The sequence below is a fragment of the Typha latifolia genome, chromosome 1, assembly GCF_019914945.1.
Source record: "Typha latifolia isolate L0001 chromosome 1, TyphaL0001v2, whole genome shotgun sequence".
Lineage (NCBI taxonomy): Eukaryota > Viridiplantae > Streptophyta > Magnoliopsida > Poales > Typhaceae > Typha > Typha latifolia.
The window spans coordinates 16,539,716-16,562,769 of record NC_133086.1 but is presented as its reverse complement, the minus strand read 5'-3'; the positions used below and the strand labels follow the sequence as shown (position 1 = coordinate 16,562,769).

Here is a 23,054-nt window from a genome sequence, read left to right as displayed (position 1 = left end):
ATTCCCCTGTTAGAAATTTTTGAAAGATTATTATATATTCTCAATAAATAATTAAGACCAAACCAAGAAAGCCCATAAAAAACTTTACGTACATTCTCTTTTATCACCAAACGAAAGCAACTTTGGTGCTTCCCCACGTCAGTTTTGTCGATAGAAATTTCGATCCATTTCCGAAGGAGATTACGTTCTCCTCCCTTTCTCCATGGCGTTGACCACTTTGATTGGTGATCATGCTCGTTCTAATCTTGTGAGATCTCCAAAATGATTTTTGTCTGATAACTAAGAACAAAATCGGATTGCCGAGTTTCCATTGACTCCAAACTAGTGGAGTTGACCCGGACGGACCCACATATTGGCTTACGCGTAGTAGTAGCCTCTTTTTAATGTATTGTTTCCATGCATGATGACGCTGAGCCAAAGTGCTACTGGGATATTCCATCCTTCCAGTAGAATATCCGCAGAAATTGGAAGACCTGCTGCACTTTGACGACGAAATTTTTTCTAACGTTGCCATCATCAGTAAGGTAATGGACTCCTCTTTTGCCCGTAACCCTTCGTTTCCTTTCTCCTCCTGGGATATCGACTGCTCTGCAACTTTACTTTTAGTTGAAGAAGCCTTTTCTTCTGCTTTGGTCTTTGGATGAAGCTTCATGGACAAAGGAGCAAAGCTTTTCTAATTTTGCATGCAGAGAGAGAGAGAGAGAGAGAGAGAGAGAGAGAGAGAGGATATCTACTAGCATTAATGTAGCTCTTAATTGCACTCTCTTTCATGAGTGGATAAACACCACTAAGCAAAGTGCACTAAGTATGTTTGATTGGTAAAGGGATATTCCTCAATATACTTCCTCAATTGTGAGAAAGCAACTTTAATTTCTTTTCTTTTCTTTTCTTTTTAATAGAGAAGTGAAAATTTCATTTAGTGTTTCAGTTATATTGAGAATACTGGGCAACTCTTCCATTCAAATAGGCCAAGGAAATTCTTTGGACATCTATGTGTTAAAAATGTGAGTTTGAACAGAATAAATGGCATGGCCTGAACCATATTGTAAGTTAAATAAGATTATTCGTCCTTTTTTTTATAGGAATTTATTCCTTGTTGTCAGAAAGAAAAGGATATTATAATTTATTCATATCAGAAAGATAAGGAAATTATAATTTATTCCTATAGCTTCGCTTGATTTCCACTGACTTTCTGTATTTTAAATTTAATCGCTTAACTACCTTATTATTCAAATCAAATTACAACCATTAGTTAATTATTAACTAGAACGTTAAAAAAGTTAATTAAACTATAATTTATATTAAAAACAAAAAAAATATTCTCTCCCATCATAGAATTTTTGATCAAACTAACCGTTTTTGAAAAATTAATTTTCCAAATAGACTCTATTTCAACTTTAATATTAAAATAGGTCTCCCGCGCTGTAGCTCTACATAAAATACTAATAAGTTAGCATTTTTATTAAGCTAAAAGTAAAATATTAATTATATCATCATTTCATATTAAAACACACCGAAGAGTTGAGCTCTTTCTTAGAATTTTTTTTTTTAAAAATAGATTTTTTTACAGGAATTGTGGTCTTTTTCTTTTGGTATATTATTCCAATTTATATAACTCTTATATATTTTCACAACTATGTATTTTATGACTAAAATGATACTCAAACTTTATAATGTTAAAAAAAATTTCTGTATACTTTTACATATATCTTTCTCATTTAGTTCTTCTAATTATAAAACACTTATTTTATCTATATCCTCCTTTTCTAGTAATTATCTCGCATTTTTTCCCAATAAAAACGCTGATCATATCATTATTTTACTTGAAAAAGATACTGATTTAATTAACATTTTACTTTTAGCTAGATAAAATACTTAATAATTTAATATTTTATTTAGGGCTACAGTGAAACAGACATTTTTTTTGTACATTTAACAATAAAACACATGCTTTTTGTATATTCTCTTTTTCTAGTAAATCGTTGAATTATTTAATATTTTTTATTTCAATAAAACGTTGATCGTATTATCGTTTTACTTAAAAAAATTGCTGATCTGATTAGTATTTTATTTTTATCTAGGTAAAATACTTAATAAAATTTTAATATTTTATTTAGGGCTACAATGAAATAGACTCATTTTAATATCAAGTTTGAGGTGTTAACTATTTCGATAAATAAAATAAAAAACTAATATAATTTGGTCAGAAAAAAAAAAAAAACTCCCCATCCTAAGCCTCTCTTTCCGGTACCAGCTTTGACCCACTCTGTTGCTCATATCTTTTTCTTTTTTCTTTATCGTTTGGAGATAATCCTTGGTTTTAAAAGGTAACTACTGGGTTGTCTCCAAAATATCTTTCATTATTTGAATTCGATTAAGACTGGCATGATCATGATTAGCCAATATAATAGTAGGCTAAATTGTAAGAGATAACCACAATGCTTTTATTAAAAGGAATTCGAACCGACTCCTGTTCAGCTCTTTTGGCTTGATAAATTAAGCTAAAGCTTATTTTGTAGCTTCTCTTTGCTAGCTCATTCAATTTGTTTGGAGGTAATAGACTTACGGAAGTACACCCCCAATCTAATGGTTTAAAATACAATTACCTATAAATGTATATATAATTCAAACTATATCAAGCTAAACATAAATTATTTAGGCGGCTTTATTTGAAATGAGGCTAAGCCCTGAGCTTGATTAGGTAGTCTCATCTTTTAGTCTTAATTTTTTTAAGAATAAATTTGATCGGATATAAAAAAGATAAGAAGATAATTGGTTACTAAATTAATTTAGGAGTCTTTAAATCAAATCAATTTAGAGAGGCACAACCATGGCCATGGCTTAAATATGCCAAAAAATGACTCTACTATTACTCAAATAGAACACTTTTGGGCCTACATGAAGCAAAACCACACAGTAAGAAACCTGAAGAGGAGAATATATAACCGAGTTCCGAATTAATTTCAACTATTACACAACTAAAATACTATGGAGTTCAACTACTTTTAAGTTTATAAGTAATATCACTATTAATGTAAGACTTGGATTGTTGGTCCATTTGATTAAGGTTTTATTAATACCTACTTCCATGTCTTCTACTCTTGTATTTTATATTTACCAATAAAATTTAATACCTTTGAGAAAATAGCACTTTAATTAACTTTTACTTCTATCATTTTCTCTCTCTCTCTCTCTCTCCTCTCTTAGAGTTTAAAAAAATGAGTAAAGCTAAACTAGTTTAGATGTAATAGAACTCAGTCTAAGGGAAATATATTCAATACGACTAATCTCATGTAGATCGATCTGAGTACACCATTAGATGCGCACCGGTATATTAGTAGTATGTATCTCACAAATCCGATCACACTTGCTCTATTTTTACATTTCCTAAATATTTATTTTTAGGTGCGATTATGAATATTAGATATATGTAATCAATATGTTAACGCACATCTAAAAACATGCTCCAATTGATCCAAGACGGGTAGGCTGGCACTAAATCTCTCTTCCTTTTCAAATGGTGTTGGATCGGTATAAGATAAAAAAGACAACCATCCTATAGGCTATAGACTAATTTGGCCCAAATTTTCTACTATGACTGTACTGGGCTTGAAACAACTTGGGCCTTATTATTGCCCCAACTAAACTAGCTTGGGGATCTCAATTATTCGCCAATCAACAATCATTAGTAGATTTTTGCCTATTAATTCGTTCTAGCTTAAAAAAAGAAAAGAAAAAGAAATTTGATTTAAAGCTCAAATTGTTCTTATAAACTAACATTAGGACTGAGAGAAGATTTGCCTTTCTCAAACTTATTTATCCTCCCAAAGTTAAAGCTTATAAGTCGTGATCCCACAAAAGACACTGATTTAAATAACATTTTATTCCTATAAAAATACATGTATAGAAAAAAAAAGATTATATATTGATTTGTATTTATCCAGTAATTAGATAACTAGAGAAATTATCGTGTTATAATTGTTAACCCACTCGTTACTCTAAAAGCTTAAACTATTAGAGAACGAAGAAGTGAATCTAATTTCAACGAGTGGAGTTTTTATATTTTCAGATACAAATTAACACAATAAGATTTGAAACCATGACGTACTCTACAAGCTTAAGTTAAGCTATTAGAGAACGATAATTTTTATATTTTGTATTATAACAAGAATTATATTACTATCGGATAAACTAGAAAAATATATTACATTTAAGTTTGAGTAACATAAATGTAAATTAAAATTTCTCACTCTCCTCTCATTTCTTATATTTACACGTAATTATTATATAAAATGCTAATAAGCTTAATATTTTATATTTGGAATAAATAGCTAAAAAAATTAGTGTTTTGTATCTTATGTAAAAAACTTATAAATTCAGTATTTTTTTATTGGCCTATGCGATGGCCATATCTAAAATAAACCTCATTACATAATCAGTTTGGGAGGTAGACTATTTGGATAAATAAATTTGTGAGGAAGCCTTGGTCACGAACCTAAAATATGATTTGACTGAGAGGACTCAACTATTAGAATACAATATTGATTAGACTATTTATAAGTTAAACAAAATGCTTGAAAAAGAAAATAATTGTGCTAAAATAGTCTATTAAGATATAAACTCAATATAATCTTGTAAGACATGCCCATTTTTTCAAAAGCAAAAGGTAGGTGACAAATTGATCTTAATGAGAGTGTTAAGCATTAGACTCAACTTTGTATAATTTTGTGTGTTCAGTAAGTTCTTCTAATAAATTTTATTACTTTTATTAGCTCGAATTTTGTGACATTTTTTGAACCAACTATCGACAAAAAGATGTTATATAACCTTTTTCTCAAAAACATTATACGTAGTAGGTGGATGTTATCATGTACTAGGTTATAGTTGCACTAAGGAGACTCGAGACGACATACAAGGAGTAAGGGTGTAAATGAGCCAAGCTTGAGCGAATTGGGCCTAGCTCGGGTCGGCTCGATTATTTTCCCAACTCAAGCTTGATTCGAGCTGGAAAAGCTTAGCTTGACTTAGCTTATCTCTAACTCGATGAGACAATGGAGGAGGGAGAGGACCTCACTGTCATCCCTGAACTCAAGTTTCATGTACATGAGGGACCAAAGCCGGAGGGCGTTAGTGTTCTTAGGGTTAGAGTTGAGGAGACAATATAGAGGAGAGTCGTGCGAGTTCGTCTTCATTTCAGTCTCATCTAAAGAATTGAGCCTTTCCTCCATTGCCGGTGAAGAAATAGAGAGTTCGACCCTCATCGGTGGCGGGGAGATCTTGCCAGAGTCTTCGCAAAGCCTCCAACATCAACATTGTCAGGAGTCGAGAAGGATCCTCCATCCTCGATTGCTAGCACCACAAAAGTCCCTACCAAAACCCTAACGATACCCCCAGTATCATGCTAGGCTCGATTGCTAAGATTTGACAAAGGGTTAGAAGGAGAGAGGAGGAGACGCTTAGTAAGACGGGAATGGCTCTGGTGAGGGAATCCATGGATAGGGGTCATGATGATTTGGACGAGAGCGGTGTCGATTTTCTAGGGTTGAGACTTGAGAGAGAGCCTTTGATTTGTATATTGCCACAATAGCAAGCTAAGCTCGAGTGAGCTAGCTCCAGCTCGGCTAAGCTTAATAATACATTTGAGCTCTAAAAAAACGGCTTGGGTCATTTAGAGCTTGAACTGAGCCCAATGACTTTTTGAACCGTTCTATTTAGGAGGGTGACAAAAGATAATAGGGTCATATTTTAGAATTTTACGGCATTATATTCCCTAAGACTTGCTGGAGCATCATCCGAACAACCTAAGTTTCAGTAGGAATAGCTGAAACTAATTATATGGTTGAATTTTAGGATTTTGCAGCAGTATCGTCCCTGGGTTTGTTGGAGCATCATCCGAAACAACCTAAGCTCCATCAAGAATAGTTGAAACTGCCAAAGCTGCTGCATCGTCACTCGTATAGTCTATAGGGAGCCATTGTGGTTTCTAATGACAAAACCTACATCAACCGATGAAGAGAAAGGGTTGCAGAAGCCATCGATGTTGATCTTGATCCATCATCTGATAGGTCCCACGGGGCGAAACCTTTTAGCTCAAGAAACTCACGGCATTTTCAAAAGATGATTAAGCTTAGAAAAGAAACTCTCTCAATAAGTCAACGTCATACCAATCGGGGGGCAATTTCGTGAAAAGAAGCAAAATCCATGTCTCTTGTTTGGTGTTATTACCTTACCACCGTTTCTAATTCTATTTTACTTTACCCACTCCGATGCCGCCAAGCCAAAGTCTCGTTCTCTCTCTCCTGCCTATATTTCCATCCCTGCCATCGTCGCCACTCGCGATTCGCCTTTGAGGAGAAAAGAAAAGATTCACCGGATCCGTGGATCTCTCTTCCTCCTCCTCCTTCCCGGCTCTTCAAATCCCTAGATTTATAGGTCTTGCTCTTCTCGATCTGCGGATCTCGTCTCCGCATCGTCTCCCGACTGCAAAATGGTACGTTTTCGTGATCCATCCCCTCTCGGTCACCGGTTTGGATGCCAGATCTGGCTTAGAATTGGTTTCGCTCGAAGGAAAGCCGGTGATCTTTTCGAAATATATTGCATTCGTAGATTCTAGTTTGATTCACGAGCCTTTGATCCGGTAGAGCCTTGAATTTTCTCGAGATCTGGTGTTTTGAGCAGTGACTGACGAATGTTTTTTCTTTTCTTGTTGGTTTTGTAATCGCGGTGGTGGCTGCAGCCTCTCAGATTAGAAATCAAGGTACTTCAAGCTGATGCTATATATTCTTCTAATCTATTGATGTCTTTGTTGGTCATTGTGCTCAAATGTTCCATATTTCATATATCTAATCTGCTTTCAATGATCACTGGATCAGAGGAAACTCGCCCAAAGATCAGAAAGAGTAAAATCAGTAGATCTGCATCCAACCGAGCCATGGTAATTGAATACTATGCTCAATATTCTTTCAATCTCTCTTAAATCAGCATGCTATTGATTCTCATCGAGCACTTGAATTTATTGCCTTAATAATTTCCTATGCAAATTATCTCCTTTTCTTTTTAAGTAATTACGTATACAAGATCTTCAGAAATTCATCTTGTAATGATGTTCAATCTTGCATCTCTGATGCTGCAGGATTCTGGCGAGTCTTTATTCTGGAAGTGTCTGCATCTGGAACTATCAAACGCAGGTATGAAACTGATTCAGCACATATTATTTGAGCCTCCTATGCATGAGAGATTCACTATGAACTAGAGTAGGATTTTGCAGAGCTAATGACCCTTGCATATATCTGGTTGTGAATAAGTGAAGATTATATAGGATTATAAAAAAGATAATGTGATCCGCGTAACACATTACAGTGTTGCTAGAGATTGAAACATAAATGCTGCATTCACCAATTGATGATTTTTAAAACTTATTTAGAATTTTTGGAAGGGCAATCTCGATAATCTTTCAATGATGATTATGTTCCTTGCATTATTAGGTCACATAGAAAACACAATACATACCATTTGAAAATCAGTTCAAATTTGTAAATCATCAAACATCTGGGGAATGGGTGCCAGGAATCAGCCCTGATGCCATCATGTAGGAGGAGACTTCCTAAACAATACAAATGCCACTCGGTGTTGAGTGAATGCAACCAATGTAACCATACTGTTCTATAAATGAGAGACTACAGAGTAGTGCTATCTTTGATTGCTTCAGTGTCCCAAAAGGTGGGGCATAAATGGTAGGGAGGTGAACATGCTGGTTTATATGTTGTAAAAATATATCCATTTGGAAAGCTGATTTCCCTACAATATTGAACACGAGAGTTGTAAACTTACAAAAAGACTACCAACTCTGATGTAGGAAAGTCTTAAAGGGTGTCAATTACTAGATTGTAGGATAATCCAAAGGCATTTGGGACCCTGCAAAAGGTTTACTTTGGAATATTATAGGTGGAAAGAAGTACGAAAGAGATTTGAAGGGATTGTGCGCATCCAATCTAGAGAAGTTTGATTTATAGGAGAGCTGGTTGTTTAGATAGTTAAGTCTAGGTTTTGGGCTTTAGAAAGGAGAAAAGATGGAAATGTGGTCCAGTTGACAGGAGGAAGAGAAGGAGTAATAGATGTTAGATACACCCCAACTCCTTTCGTGTTACTTTTCAAGAGCATAACTGCCCTCACATTCCTTAATCCTTATTGAATGAAACACAAAAGAAATGCATATTGTCCATTCCTTGTATAGTTAGTCAAAATATTTATCTTTCACCATCTTAATTTATTTGTGTCCTGGACGAAGAAAAGAAACTGAGAAATGTAACCAATGAGAAGAAAAGGAAAAAATAATAATTTGGAACAGTCTTAAAAAACTTGAACCTCTCTGTACCAGTGTAACCTGCCCATTTGAATTAGCTCAGATGATTGATTGAGGACTTTGCCAATTTTCTTTATCTACTATTTTATTTGGGTGATACCAATGTGTAGGAAATTAGGAATTAGATTCTAATGAGCAAATTGAGACATCATGGCACAAGAAAAAAATTATAGAGAGAAAATATTTATATTAATGATTGTTATTAACTTTACGATGCCCAAATTCAAGTATAAGCAAGTAGATTGGTGCTTGGAAATCTTTTAGGTTTCAAGTTAACCAGTTGGGTGATAAAAATTAAAACTGCATAACTATGGTGAAATCTTGAAGGATCTAACTTCATATTCCCTTTGGCATTCAAATATTGAAGGATTTAACTTTTTCTCTATATGACATAAATTTTGATATCTTCTGTGTTCCCTTCGAAGTTCGAACTTATGCTGAAACCTGACATCCTCTAAAGTTTCAGAAATGAGCATTGCATAGAGTGAACCTATCAAATAATTAGCACCTAAAAGATCAATGGATAGCCAAAACTTTTATTTATCATGGTCATTGTCAAAAGTTAGAATCATAAATACTGTATAGCAAGCAGTCAAGCACATTCTCAAGGTTGCTTTTTGTTGAGATCTACAATATCTACAAAGCATGTCATAAAAATTATGATGCTATAGTATACAATACAAACTCGGATACTCATTGTTGACCCTCATGCGTATCGACATAATTGTTTGACACTTATACTGACACTACCCTTTAATGTAAGCTTCACTTATTCTAACTCAACTCATGTGATTATTTAAATAAACTATATCTATATGAAGACAATTTACCATGGCAAAGATTTCAACCACTAAAAGTCCATTGTTTCAACCTTTTTCTTAAACATTTCATTTACAACTGTGCCGCACTGGCATCTTAGTTTCTTTTGATTTCTCCCTCTATAATAAAAAGATCCTTGATGTTTCTACAGACTATGGTGAAATCATTTGAAGTCACTGAATTACCAGGTTTGTTATTTTATACTCTAACCTTCTCGTGGTGTTAGAAGTTAATTAATGGATGTACATTAAATTTACAGTGAGGTCGGCAAAATTTATTGCACGCAAACAATGGGTTGTGGCTGGTGCTGATGATATGTTCATTCGTGTGTACAATTATAATACAATGGACAAAGTTAAAGTTTTTGAGGCCCATACCGATTACATCAGGTGTGTGGCTGTTCATCCAACTCTTCCATATGTTCTGTCATCATCTGATGACATGTTGATAAAGCTTTGGGACTGGGATAAGGGTTGGATATGTACTCAAATTTTTGAGGGGCATTCTCACTATGTGATGCAAGTTACTTTTAATCCAAAAGACACCAATACTTTTGCAAGCGCCTCACTTGATCGCACAATAAAGGTTTGTAGTAATATGCTTTATTAGTATTGTTTTTTCTATATCCTGGTTATAGCTGATTTTGATCTTATTTCTGTCTCTTTTTATTTTTTCAGATCTGGAATCTTGGTTCACCGGATCCAAATTTTACGCTAGATGCACATTTGAAGGGAGTGAATTGTGTTGATTATTTTACTGGTGGTGATAGGCCATATTTGATTACTGGTTCTGATGATCAAACTGCAAAGGTCTGTTTCCTTTTTTCCCTATTAGGCTAGACATAATTTGCTCATACAATTTTCCGCTAATGCATTTTCACTGAATCAGGTCTGGGACTACCAAACTAAGAGCTGTGTCCAAACACTTGAAGGCCATTCACATAATGTTTCAGCTGTCTGTTTCCATCCTGAGCTTCCCATAATAATGACAGGTTCAGAAGATGGAACAGTTCGCATATGGCATGCAACTACTTACAGGTTTGCATTTTGGTGGCTTATAGTTGTCTTATCCATTTGAGATCTAGACTTACCTTTTCTACCTGTGTCATTTGAGCTCTTACACTAGATTATTGGTGTTGGTCCTGATATATTGTTTTGATTTGTGAATATGAACTTGTTATGGTCTGCATGAACCCATCAGCCTAGACAATTAAGTATATCTTTAGTTTTGTAGTTATTGCATATTTCCATCTGCTTTTTCAAACAGTGATAAGTCATTTATCTTTTGGATTTTTCTATTAATCAATGTGGTGATTTATCTTGTGTAACAGGCGCAACTGCAGGACTTTTTTTTTGTTGTTGTTTGATTCAACACTTGAAGTTTCAGGAGCAATGCACTGATTTTTCTTGAATTAGTTATATTTGTCACAGAGGAGAAATCTATACTTGGCTACATAAAATTTGTTCATCAAGTTGAAGCCCTTACCTAATAGATTGATACTATAATGCTATGTGAATAATCAAATGTATGCATAAGGGAAAATTTCATTTTTAACACTTTTTAACACTTTTGAATCAAAACCAGCATTTCCCTAAAGATGTTTAAACAATTCTTTGCTTCTAAGCTAAGTGACAAGTTTTAATCTTGGAACTAAAGTTAAGTTAATCATGCCTACAAAATACTAAAGTGCCCAGGGTTTAACTTTGTCTGAACTAATCAAGTTGAGTCCAATGATGGTTGAACTTTTCCCATCCTAGTCAAGTACAAATAGAGGATGTAACAATCAGATTTGAGAGAGAAATAAGGACAACTTGATGATCACAAATATATACATTGGGAAAAAAATTTCCCTTCTTATTCCCTTTTCCATAGGAGCTGTCAGATTGATCTTGATGTATGGTGTTAGATTAATCTTTAGGAAGATGTTGGGCTTGATTTGAATGACTGTACCTTTTCTGGTGAAGGTTTGGATGACTGCGTTGACATTGATTTAGGCTCGAGGTCAACTCCAGTAACTGTTGGAATGAACCAAATTGAACTTCAACTGTAAAGTCACATGATTTCTATTATGATATGTGAGATAGTACCAGATATGTGGTTGAGATAATTGGTTAAGATTATAAAGATGGATTAAACCACTTACGCAAACATTTATATCAGGGGATGAAGGCTAGCTAATGTCTTAATTGTGGTGTTAAAGTATATTGTGGATAGGTGGTGATGCTAGTCTTGTCTTAGATGGTGGTTTTATTTTTTTGCACGTGCTAAGACGTGACACACTCAGTCTGTCACCAGAATCAGCAGAGTCTGGATTGCCTTTTTTTTCTTAAAGATTCCATTAAAAACCAAGTTACTTGCTCTCTTTTGTTGTAGATTGTGGTTGACACTTTAATCAGTTTCAGATTATGGAACTTCTCGTGTGACTTGAGTGTGGCATGCACTATCTAGTCTATTTAGCTGCCTTTTTTATATGTCGATTGCACCTTGCATCTATGGATAGGTAGATCTTCACATCTGGTGTCATACAAAATTGTAATATTTCTTTGGGTTACTGAACATAACTTCGAGCATCTTTACTGTGTCTTTTATTAGAACTCTAGTACTCTAAAGCATAAATTGTAAAGCGTAGACCAGTGCTGAGACAACTACAGTCAACCAATTTCCCTGTAATTTAGATCATCTTCTTTTTATTCTTATTTTTCTATAGGTGGTCTGATAATCAAATGAAGATATCCGCTCAGGCGATGAGTGGGGAGTAAATAGTTTTCATGAATAAATTAGAGCTAGATTTAGCTGGGATAGATGCTCCAACTTCTATTCATTTCTTCTTCCTAGTTTAATTAGCTTCTGTGAGGAAGTAAATGAATTAGTTCGGTTTGATTTCAAATATCTTACTGGCTTGCAGGCTCGAGAACACACTTAATTATGGCCTTGAACGAGTTTGGGCTGTTGGATACATTAAAGGTTCAAGAAGGTAAATTGAGGATTGTTGCTTCTACTAATCTATTTTTGGTTTTCAACGCAGGCATTTAGTGCCAAATCTAGATTGTCTGAATTCTGATGTTATCATATTTTTTTATCTGTTTTAATTTATACAATCCACCAATATTTATCTGTCTAATTTTGTTCTCCTTTTCACCCTTCAAATCTATGCACACTCCTGTCCTCTACTAATTAGAGTGAGAATATATCTTTCTTCATAACTTCTAGCCAACTCTCTTTGATCTTTGTCTTCCTCCTGTTGATGTTTGCAACTTGATCCGGCTCTCTCTGTCTTATTGGTGCATATAATGCTCTCTTAATTGCCAAGCCGTTTTGAACCAATTTTTCTCTAGTCCTCATTTGTGCTAATACCAGACTGATGATCATGCCAATGGCTTCATTTTCATAGGGTGGTAATCGGGTACGATGAAGGGACCATCATGATAAAAATTGGCCGTGAAGAACCAGTTGCTAGCATGGATAGCAGTGGAAAAATTATTTGGGCAAAGCATAATGAGATTCAAACTGTGAATATCAAGGCAGTTGGTGCAGATGTCGAGGTTCGTGAATTATTTTATACTACATAAGTTAAAAAGGAGTTTGTTTGATGGTTCTTAGTTTACTTTTACTGTCAGGTCACAGATGGAGAAAGATTGCCATTGGCTGTGAAGGAGTTGGGAAGCTGTGATCTTTACCCACAAGTATGTTTGTAAGCAAATAATTAGTCCTGTGTTGTTTCATCTTTTCTTTTTTTCTGGTTTTCTTACATGTGGTTTTGAATGTTGAAGTTCTGATAGCTCCTATTATTCCAAAGAATGATAGATGGTAGAAAACCACTGCTTTTAAGTGATTTCTTAGTTTGGGCTGAGACTAGTCCTCTGGACTTCTAAAAATGTCGGTTTGTCTTGTTTTGGCCATCATTTTAATATTTTGTGGACTACTCGAACTAGTTTTACATGTCAAAACTGCAGCTTCTCTTGACAAGTTGACATCTTCATGAATTAAGTGCTCTTCTGAAAGTAAGTTCATTATCGGTTTTGGACCAACTCAGTTGAAGCAAGAGAATAGCTGATCTTTGCTTGTATCAATCAGTCATCCATAACCAATAAATGTTTCTTTTGCGCAATTATGAAAATTTTGTACACCATAAATGTTGTAATTAATATTTCGATCTTTTGATGGTTTACTGGTCTAACAATATTCTCGTATAACAGTTTCCCATACTTGAGATGTGTCTTGCTTCAGTTAATACCTGACTTACTGTGCTTTCGTTTGGCCAGAGTTTAAAGCATAACCCAAATGGGCGATTTGTTGTTGTTTGTGGAGATGGAGAATACATCATATATACTGCTTTGGCATGGCGAAATAGATCTTTTGGATCTGCATTGGAATTTGTTTGGTCATCCGATGGAGAGTATGCAATCAGGGAAAGTACATCCAGAGTAAAGATTTATAGTAAAACATTCCAGGTTTGTCATCTATTTATATATAATACTGTATTCATAGTATGTGCCTATGTGGGCTGGCTTCTAATGTTCCTGCTTCATCCTTCTTTTGATATGCTTAATATAAATACATATGTAACATGGATGATTGAACTGTCATCTCATATCATAGTTGTATTCATTTTCTTTTAATTATTGAGAAGCCCCACATGGAAGGAAGTCATATTTGGTTTTGTTTCTTCATATCTTTGCCCTAGTGGAAATTGTAAATATCTGATATCTCCATCTCTGTTGCATTTGAATGTATTTTTCTTTTCTTTTGTTAATCACGTTCATAATTATAAGAACACATAATTCTTATTTTAGTACATGTGCTTAGATGCATTATTAACTAAGATTAACAGCTTGTAATATGCTAAACAACTGTTTCTTGACATTTTGGTGCTTCTTTTCTTTGGATTTTGAATATTGTTGAGTTAGAGTAGTTATTAACTTGCATCATGTTTGTCATAGTTTGCATGCAATGAGTCTCAAATGTAAACACTAGAAAAAGGGCACGAAGCGATATAATGACTCCATTTTTTCTCTGTGATCTGTAGAATATGGATGTTTTTCCCATGGTGTTATAACAAATTGCAGTTATTATTGTTTTATGAAACTTTGAACTTTTAAAGTTGATTGAAGAGTTATGGCTTTCAGGAGAAGAAAAGTGTCCGGCCAACCTTTTCTGCAGAGCGTATCTTTGGTGGAATATTATTGGCAATCTGCTCCAATGACTTCATTTGCTTTTATGACTGGGTTGAGTGCAGATTAATACGTCGAATTGATGTGAATGTTAAAGTGAGTTTATTCTTCACTATGAAACTGTCTGTTTGTATTATTATGATGTATTTCCTCTAAGTTTATGTTCCAATAATATCTCCAACTTTGGTTTTGCAGAATCTTTATTGGGCTGATAGTGGTGACTTAGTGGCAATTGCAAGCGATACATCATTCTACATCCTAAAGTACAATGTTAGTTTGGACATAACTTTTTAGACTGCAAATGTTTCATCTCAATAATGTCATATGCAGCTTGACTTATATCTCTGCAGAGGGACATGCTCTGATGAGTTTGATGTTTCCTTAATATGTGGAATCACATTAATTTTGGTGCAGAGAGATGTTGTTTCTTCTCATCTTGAAGGGGGAAAGCCAGTGGATGAGCAAGGTGTTGAGGATGCCTTTGAGCTGCTTCATGAGATCAATGAGCGAGTTCGGACTGGGATATGGGTTGGGGACTGTTTCATTTATAATAACTCTTCATGGAGACTAAATTATTGTGTTGGTGGAGAGGTAGTAGTTTATTAGTGCATCATTAGATGCTTTTATTGGTACTTATTTATATGGATTCTCACATTAACTGTTATTACCTACTCATTCTGTGTTTGTAGGTCACAACAATGTTTCACTTGGATCGGCCTATGTATTTATTAGGATACCTTGCTAGCCAAAGTCGAGTTTATCTTATAGACAAAGAGTTTAAGTGAGTGAACTTGGAAGTTGAAAGTTGCCGCGTGCATATTCTGTCATCTGACCATTGATTTCTGTGACTAATAATTTTACCCATTGCAGTGTTATCGGTTACACATTACTCCTCAGTTTGATCGAGTATAAAACTCTTGTAATGCGTGGGGATCTGGAACGTGCAAATGATGTTTTGCCGACAATACCACAGGAGCATCATAATAGGTGGCTTCATGCTCTATTCAGCTAGATCAATGTCTGCTTTTACTAAACTGATTTATCAGACCTGAATTTTACTGATAGTACACTACTACTAGAAAATTAGTAGTTTATTTGGGGATAGATCTAGTATCAAATCAAACCTATATAACTTTGTCTTATTATGTTTATCGTCGGTGATTTACTCTCAGATTTAGCTGATATTCAAACTTGAATACTATCTTTTGAACCTTCTTTTTCCTGATATCCTCATTGCAGTAATGGTATGATTTAGATGAGATTTGCTAAAAATATTTTTGATACATGGTTTATTGTCCCTTTTCTTTATAAATATCAGCTACTTGCCTTACTATTTTGATTACAATATTCTAACTCATTTTTCTTCACTGAAAATTTTCTCCATCTTTGTGGTATAGTGGTAGTATAAGCATCGTTATTTAGCTATCATGCACCTTCTCTCATTGGGAATTTTATTTGGCAGCGTGGCTCATTTCTTGGAGTCCCGAGGTATGCTAGAGGATGCTCTTGAAATAGCTACTGATCCTGATTACAGATTTGACCTAGCTGTACAGCTTGGTAGATTAGAGGTTGCCAAGGTATGATTCACGTTTCTAGTTGCTAATGGAGGATATATGGTATTAAAGTGCATCTTAATTTCCATCCTGCAAACTGATGTTTCTTACAGTAGCTCTCTTTCTATTGAAACATAAATTTGCAGGCAATCGCTATTGAAGTACAAAGTGAATCTAAGTGGAAGCAGTTGGGAGAATTGGCGATGTCCACTGGAAAGGTATTACTAGTAATCTTCAAGAAAATCTCAGTTGGTGTCAGTTTAAATTCGAAAAAACTTTGTATGGTTGGATTTGTTATTAAATTCTTTTGTTCTTTTGGAATAGTACCAAATGAATGCTGATGCATCATACACTGATAAAGTAAGCATTAGGGAAAATTTTGCAAGCACAGTGGCATGCTAGCTGTATAAATTTCTTTACAAGACAGGATAATTGCCTGTAACAGTAAGTAAAAAGAAGAATGACATGAATGATAAAAGAAAAGTTAGATGTATACAGATAATGCTGAAACAGGCCAGGTAACTAAGTTTCAGTTTTAATTAACAGTGGCTTTAAAGGAAGATATTTGTGTTCTATTTAAGTGTTTCTATCAGGTACTTTTAAGATGTAATGGCAGTTAAAGCATGTCTGGGAGGGGATTTTCATCAACGAATTATTTCTTTAGCCAGCACTCAGCAATGCTGCTACTCTTTAAGAAAATATAAGGAATATTAATATACAGGTCTTTATTTGCCCTTCAATTATCTTTATGCAGTTAGGGATGGCAGAGGAGTGCTTATCACATGCTATGGATTTGAGTGGCTTATTACTTTTGTACTCAGCTCTTGGAGATGCTGAAGGGATAACAAAACTTTCATCCCTTGCTAAAGAGCAAGGGAAGAACAATGTTGCTTTCCTTTGTCTCTTTATGCTAGGTAAATTGGAAGATTGCCTTCAGTTGCTGGTTGATAGGTAACTTATATGGCTAATCTTCTGTATGCACAATTTATACTAATTAGTATACCTTTTCTTCTTTCGGTAGTTGACAGTATAATGATGGTGTTGCCCTATTCATTTTTCATACAGTAATCGCATTCCAGAAGCTGCATTGATGGCACGATCTTATCTTCCAAGCAAAGTTCCAGAGATTGTAGAAATTTGGAAAAATGATCTCAATAAAGTACTCTTTGACCCTTCTCTTTTTCTCTTCCTAGTGTTAACTATCTTGGCATGCCTTGACTTCTAACCATATTTCATGGTAGTAGACTGCCAAGAAACTCTTTCACTTCTTTTTAGGACTTGATTGCTGCTATTTGTATTCTGATATTTTTCTGGGTCTTTCAATTTTCAATTCCACAATTGACAGTATTGTATTTCTGTTTTGTTCTTCTTATTTGTTCTTTACAAAGGTCAATCCAAAAGCTGCAGAGTCTTTGGCTGATCCTGGCGAGTATCCTAATTTATTTGAGGACTGGCAGATAGCTCTTGCTGTTGAAAATAATCTTGCCCACAAAAGGTGCCTGCTATGTGATCTTTCTCCTCTTTAGACTGTTATATTTTAGCATGCAACTTTAGCATTCAATTTTTGTACTTCAATAGTATCTGTTATATTTTGCTTAAAATAATGTTACTGTAGTACCAAGTAAATTCATATTTTATGTGTTATTCTATCATATGTCATGATCGCTGGTTTGTTGGTGTAAAAAAATGGTACAGTGTTTGAATCAGACTCTGGACTATGTTGGCTGCCAAATTATTTTTCAAACCCTAGTACGTAATGCTGGAACCTAGGTGGGTAGCTTGAATAGCCAATCAATAAAGAGATGTGCAAAAACTACCAAAGTCCTCCAATTATAAACAATGACTCTAATTTGCATGTTGCTCTAGTTTGATTGTCTTATGTTAATGTAGAAATATTTTGATGATTTGTTACATTGCAATAATCTACTTCTTATTATCTATAATTTAATCCTAAGTATTTAATAATAATTTTTATAAAATTTGATGTTGCTAATGTTTTTTTGATCCTACAAATTTGTAAATAGTATTTCTAGATGTTCTATTAGTGTCTAATTTAACTGGTAAATAACTAATAAAATGATACTCTAGTTTGTTCTACCAAGTTATTTGGGGGCTTCCTATTAACAAATAGGATTATGAATATTGTTAAGGACAATTAATTTGAATGATGTTGTATATAGTGCTAATAATTGACCAAGAAGAAAATAAATAAGAACATGTTAATTGAAGTTGGTAGCGGTAACAATTAGACAGTCGTTACAATTTCATGCTCTCCCTGGATTCTTGGTAGATTGTAGCTATCATATAGCTTATCAAACCTGATTCAATATGGTGGGACATGAACTATTTAGTTAACTATTTCTGTTTCAATTTTTGGTGTCATAGCTTACTTGATCATAAATATTGTTTTTTTATTTTTAAAAGAACATCAGCACTAACTTATTAGCTTGCATACCATACACAGAGCAATATTAGTTTTCTATCTTTCTTATGTTTGTAAAATTTTCTTTTGTCCTCCATGTTATTTAGTTTCCTGCCATTCAAGGATATTTCTACCAGGTGAAACTCTCTTTGCTCCCCGATACATCTCATGTCAGCAAAGTGTTGGCAGGAGAAGTGGTTTTCAATAGCAAATGGATGCTATGTTTGGGTTCATCAGGGGAGAGGAGAGGAGAGGAGGAAGCAAGAATAGTAGTGGGTTCTGGCCCAGTCTAAATCGATCTGAAACCCTATCAAGAGGGTTTCAGATGAGTTTCGTTTGGATCATGCAAACATATTAACTTTTAGTTACTAAGGTGTTGCGTTGGCTTTGGGTTTGTAAACTTGGTCTTTCAATTCATCTATCCCTTGTTGCCCCCTATGACACAACGCTTGTGCCTCTGAAAAGTTAATAATTGCTGCAGAGGACCTGTTCTGAATATTGAAATTAACTAGGAATACTTAGTAATAGGAAAGAAAAATAACAGGAAAGAGGTAGCAGAGGACCTGTTCTGAATGTTTTGATATTAAAGCATTGTATTTTGGTGCTTAAAAATTTATTTATAACAAGAAAAAAAAACCTGAACTTCCGTTGGAAACTGAGTGATCTCAAAGCAGGCAGACCGGTAACATGGCATCTGTATAATTACGACACTTGGTTATGCACCTGCAAGGAAACCTTAAATGTTTCAATGGATCTGAGTAAAATCAGAATCAAAATCCATATATGGGAAGGAAAATGCAGCAGAAAACATTACCTTCAATCAATATATAACATGAATGTACTTTTAGTCAACTTTTCAAACAAGTTGATTCATGCCCTATATGGTAAGACACATTTGCAGAATTGCTAGAAAGAGTCACTTATGCTGTACCACAAACCTGGTGGATGTCACAGAGAAATCAATAATTTGGTTTTCATCTTTTTTTCCTTTTCTTGGGTGTTAAGTGCAGATGTTGGGTGTAGATAGAAGTTAGAACTTTTGCCTGATTGGCCTGAAATGCAACTTTTTGGCATGCAGATAGCAACTCAAAGTACAAGTAGCTCTAATGATGTAGTTTCTATTCTAGTATTCTCGTATTACATAAGAACTACCACAAGCTTTGCAAATTAAAGCTACAGAACCGTCAAAACGACTGAGAGAATGGGAAAGTTTATTGCATTTAATATGAAAATACTGTCCAGGAAAATCAATATAACATGCTTTCCATAACTTGAGATAAGATCGATATTCCAGCTTTTGGGAACCCACAGGTAGGCAAAAGTCCAGATGAGTTGCTGTACTTCATAAGCACGCACTTGATTGGGAACTCTTCTATTAGATTGGTTGTATGTACTATATAAATGTTTGAGGTTAAGAGGAAATTGTGCCTTGTTAACACTTGGAAGAGTGCTGGAAAAAGGCTAAGTTTATGAATTTTGAGCCTTTATTCCTCCTAACCCACACTGGGATAGCCTAGCCATAAGGTGGTCTGTAAATGCTCACAGGTCTCCCTCACAAAGATGGGATTTGGGTCAAATGAGTTCTGCGGGGAGCAATGAGAGAATTTTGATTTTTACTACCAGAAACCTACAATGGTGGTGCTAGTGTTTTTGTTTCTACTAGACATCAATTATTTCTGATCGACTGATTTTGTCTTTGATGATCTGCTTTGAAGTTCTACTTTCGGAAGCTTATCTCTTTCAAAATTTAAATGATTCAAAGATGTTCAAATTTAATGAAATTTCTCACTTGTGCAGGGGTAATTATCTACCTGCTGAACAGTACTTAAGCTATGCTGAAAAGACAAATGTAACTCTTGTGGAAGCTTTCAAAGTGATGCAAATTTCTGAAGAGGATTTACCTGTTGAAAATGGAGAGTATGATGATGAGGTAATTGTCTTCTTTGGTTCTTTATAGTTTTTGCATGGGAGTGCATAAGCACAGTAAAGCTCAAAGATATTCTGATGCTCTTTGGTCAAAATGTATCAATTAACCTTGTATTATGTTATGACTGCTTAATTACTTAGTTCCATTGTTCTAGGTTGCCTTTTCTGTCCAGGGCCATTGTGAAACATGCAAAGAACTGTTTTTACGATTTGCTATAATGCACTTGGATTTTGTAGATACCAAAATAACCCAAAATGGTCTTTGGTATTCCTCTCTAATAAACAATACATTGTTCAGTTTGTCTGGCTTTAATGTTAATTATATCATTCACGGAGAAGAAAGTACAAAATATGATCCATATGACTCATAATATGAGAAAGAATGATTTGACAGACCAGCAGGCTTGTTCAAGCTTGATATGTGAGTGATATTACTTTGACATTAAATGGCAGTTATGACACTGTATTAGTTTTGTTTTGCAATAGATGTTAGACATTGTAAATGACTTCTGACCAACACCTCCTTTATATAGCTACAATCTGGCATATCATAGACCATCATGTTTTCCCTCTCACCTGTGCCTCTATTGTTGCTTCATATATTTAATGAGAGAGTATTTGTAGATGATGGAAGAGAATGGAACACAAGAAGGTGAAGAAGAAGAAGAGGAAGCCATTGAAGTCGATGCTGATGATTCTACTGATGGTGCCATCCTTGTCAATGGGCATGAGGGTGAGGAACAGTGGGGTACGAACAATGAAGGAACTCCATCAGCCTAAAAGAAATTGGTTGGGCAAGTGTAAAAATCCAGATTTATCTAGTGATTAATTGGTTTTTCCCCCAAATTCCAACATATGTCTAAAGAGTGCTATCCCTTTAAGTGCTCCTGGTTAGAAAAGCAGGTGTTTCTACCTGAAAATATGAATTAGGCTTCCATCACAATTTTATGTGCAAATTATATATTGGGGAACATACGTTCCTCTGGTCTATTTTTGGACACCGACTGTTAAAAGTAAACGCCATTTTATGCTTCAATTTTTTTTTTCTGATATTTGTTCATAATTGATGCCTCGAAATGGCATCGCAGTGACCTATTTTCACTTGATCTATATTTGCACTTTACTTTATTATAGCACCTTGATAGTTCCTCTGAATTTAAGGGAAATGTTCTTATTGGAACTTAGATTTGTCCGAAAGTGGGCAACACTTATGTTCAGGTGAAATAAAAGTCAATATCATTATATGACAATGTCTTATTATTGCTTTTCCACAAATTCTCATTGTCAAGGTCTAGGCAGGATTCATTTTTTTTTCAGTTAAGTTGATTGATGACAAACTCATGTCACAGGTTATGATGATAAAATCTTCTGAACTGCATAGGTTGAAATATGTAGACTTAATGTTGCTAGTTCAAGTGCTTTAATTCGAATTGACACTTCAATTCTACCTTATTTTTTTACATTTCTCCATTTTATTCCCCTTAGTTTTTTACATTTCCCCCTTTCTTTCTTCATCTTTTTCTGTGCACTGAGATGTTTAAATGTGGAAATAAGTCTTACATAGGCCTCTTGGATGTACTTATGGTTATTGAATATTCTTATTTATTGTTCCTTTCTGACTGTTTTTTCTTTTATAATCTTGCAGTGCTAACTCCTAATCAATAGGGACCTAACAAGAGAATAACCAGCTCCAATAGTTGCATCTTGTGCCATCTTCTCAAGGTGAAAATCTATCTCGTATCAAGATTTAATGGAGTTGATTATTTGCTTTCTCTGAGTTGATTAGCTCTTTACATTCTAATTGGCACATCTCTTGATATTCTGTTTTTGATTTGTTCTCTTTCTATTTGCTTTTGCCCAACTGCATTTAGATGCTCATATACCGCCACATGCCAATTCTTCAATTGCTAAATGGACTTGTAATGAGCGTTATAGTAAAAAATAGTATATATCTTTGAGGATATCAAACCAAATTTCTTTTGCAGATTAAGTTACTCACCTTTCAGTTTCTTTGGTGGTGGATGGTTAAACATCACTCAGTAAGATATTAAGCCATCCTCTACCACCGGCCCAATTTTGTATGACAGAAATAGATATTGAAGCCAATTTTAATGGCGATCTTTAGCACAAACAATTTCTTTTCTAACTCGGTCTGTAAATTCATATCATCCATGTTTGTGTTTGTTGCAGGTTGCTTCTGGGAAGAAACCATGTGATAGCAGTTCCCTGTTTGTTGTCTTACGTTGGTCCCTAGGATTGCAGAATCTCAGGATTGGTGCAAACAGCTACTTGGTAATTGTCCTAATATGAAAAGTTCCTCTGTAACATTTCATTCCTAGAGATGTAGAGTTGCAGATATCTGGTACCACATCCAATTCTTTCTTGTTTTCCCATCTAACAAACAGCGGTTTCCTGAGGTTTTGATTTCCATTGAGTTATTCATTAAGATTTTGTATTTGTTCGACGGGAAGAGCTTATATTTAATGTAGTATATAGCAGCATTGGGTTTGTTTTTTCTTCTGTTTGACTGATTCTCCCAAAGTTATTGTAGTTAATAAATAGCATAGAAATTCTAAGATGGAACCAAGATGAGGAAGTTTATCTTGATGTGATATGGTGGCAAATGATCCGGGCCGGTCCACAGAACATCAGATGCTTTCTATCACATTGAGCCCGTGATGCATAGTGAGGATTTAATCGCATTTGCATTAGCAAAGATGGCTCATTTGTTAATTCTCGCAATCAGTGTGACGTCCTTGATGCGTTGAATCCTGCCTACCTCAACAGATGCAACTGGGTGA

General features: G+C 34.7%; 1 protein-coding gene across 3 annotated transcripts; it reads left to right on the top strand.

Annotated features, from left to right (window-relative positions):
• Positions 1–6,271: 6,271 nt before the first annotated feature.
• LOC140787911 (coatomer subunit beta'-1-like) lies at positions 6,272–22,773 on the top strand. Of its 3 annotated transcripts, none has more exons than XM_073136958.1 (26): positions 6,272–6,490; positions 6,737–6,757; positions 6,873–6,934; positions 7,133–7,187; positions 9,333–9,369; positions 9,441–9,766; positions 9,859–9,990; positions 10,070–10,218; positions 12,087–12,155; positions 12,573–12,723; positions 12,799–12,864; positions 13,444–13,632; positions 14,308–14,448; positions 14,548–14,622; positions 14,767–14,943; positions 15,042–15,133; positions 15,223–15,339; positions 15,815–15,929; positions 16,052–16,123; positions 16,660–16,856; positions 16,971–17,064; positions 17,294–17,400; positions 20,125–20,257; positions 20,878–21,001; positions 21,899–21,975; positions 22,444–22,773. In XM_073136958.1, exons 1-25 carry the CDS (start codon positions 6,488–6,490, stop codon positions 21,916–21,918), a joined length of 2,724 nt encoding a protein of 907 aa, XP_072993059.1. In that variant the 5' UTR covers positions 6,272–6,487; the 3' UTR covers positions 21,919–21,975; positions 22,444–22,773. The 3 variants fall into 3 exon arrangements, with proteins under 3 accessions (XP_072993059.1, XP_072993042.1, XP_072993051.1); XM_073136941.1 differs by having other exon boundaries at positions 20,878–21,047; XM_073136950.1 differs by having other exon boundaries at positions 20,878–21,053.
• The last annotated feature ends 281 nt before the right edge of the window (positions 22,774–23,054 follow it).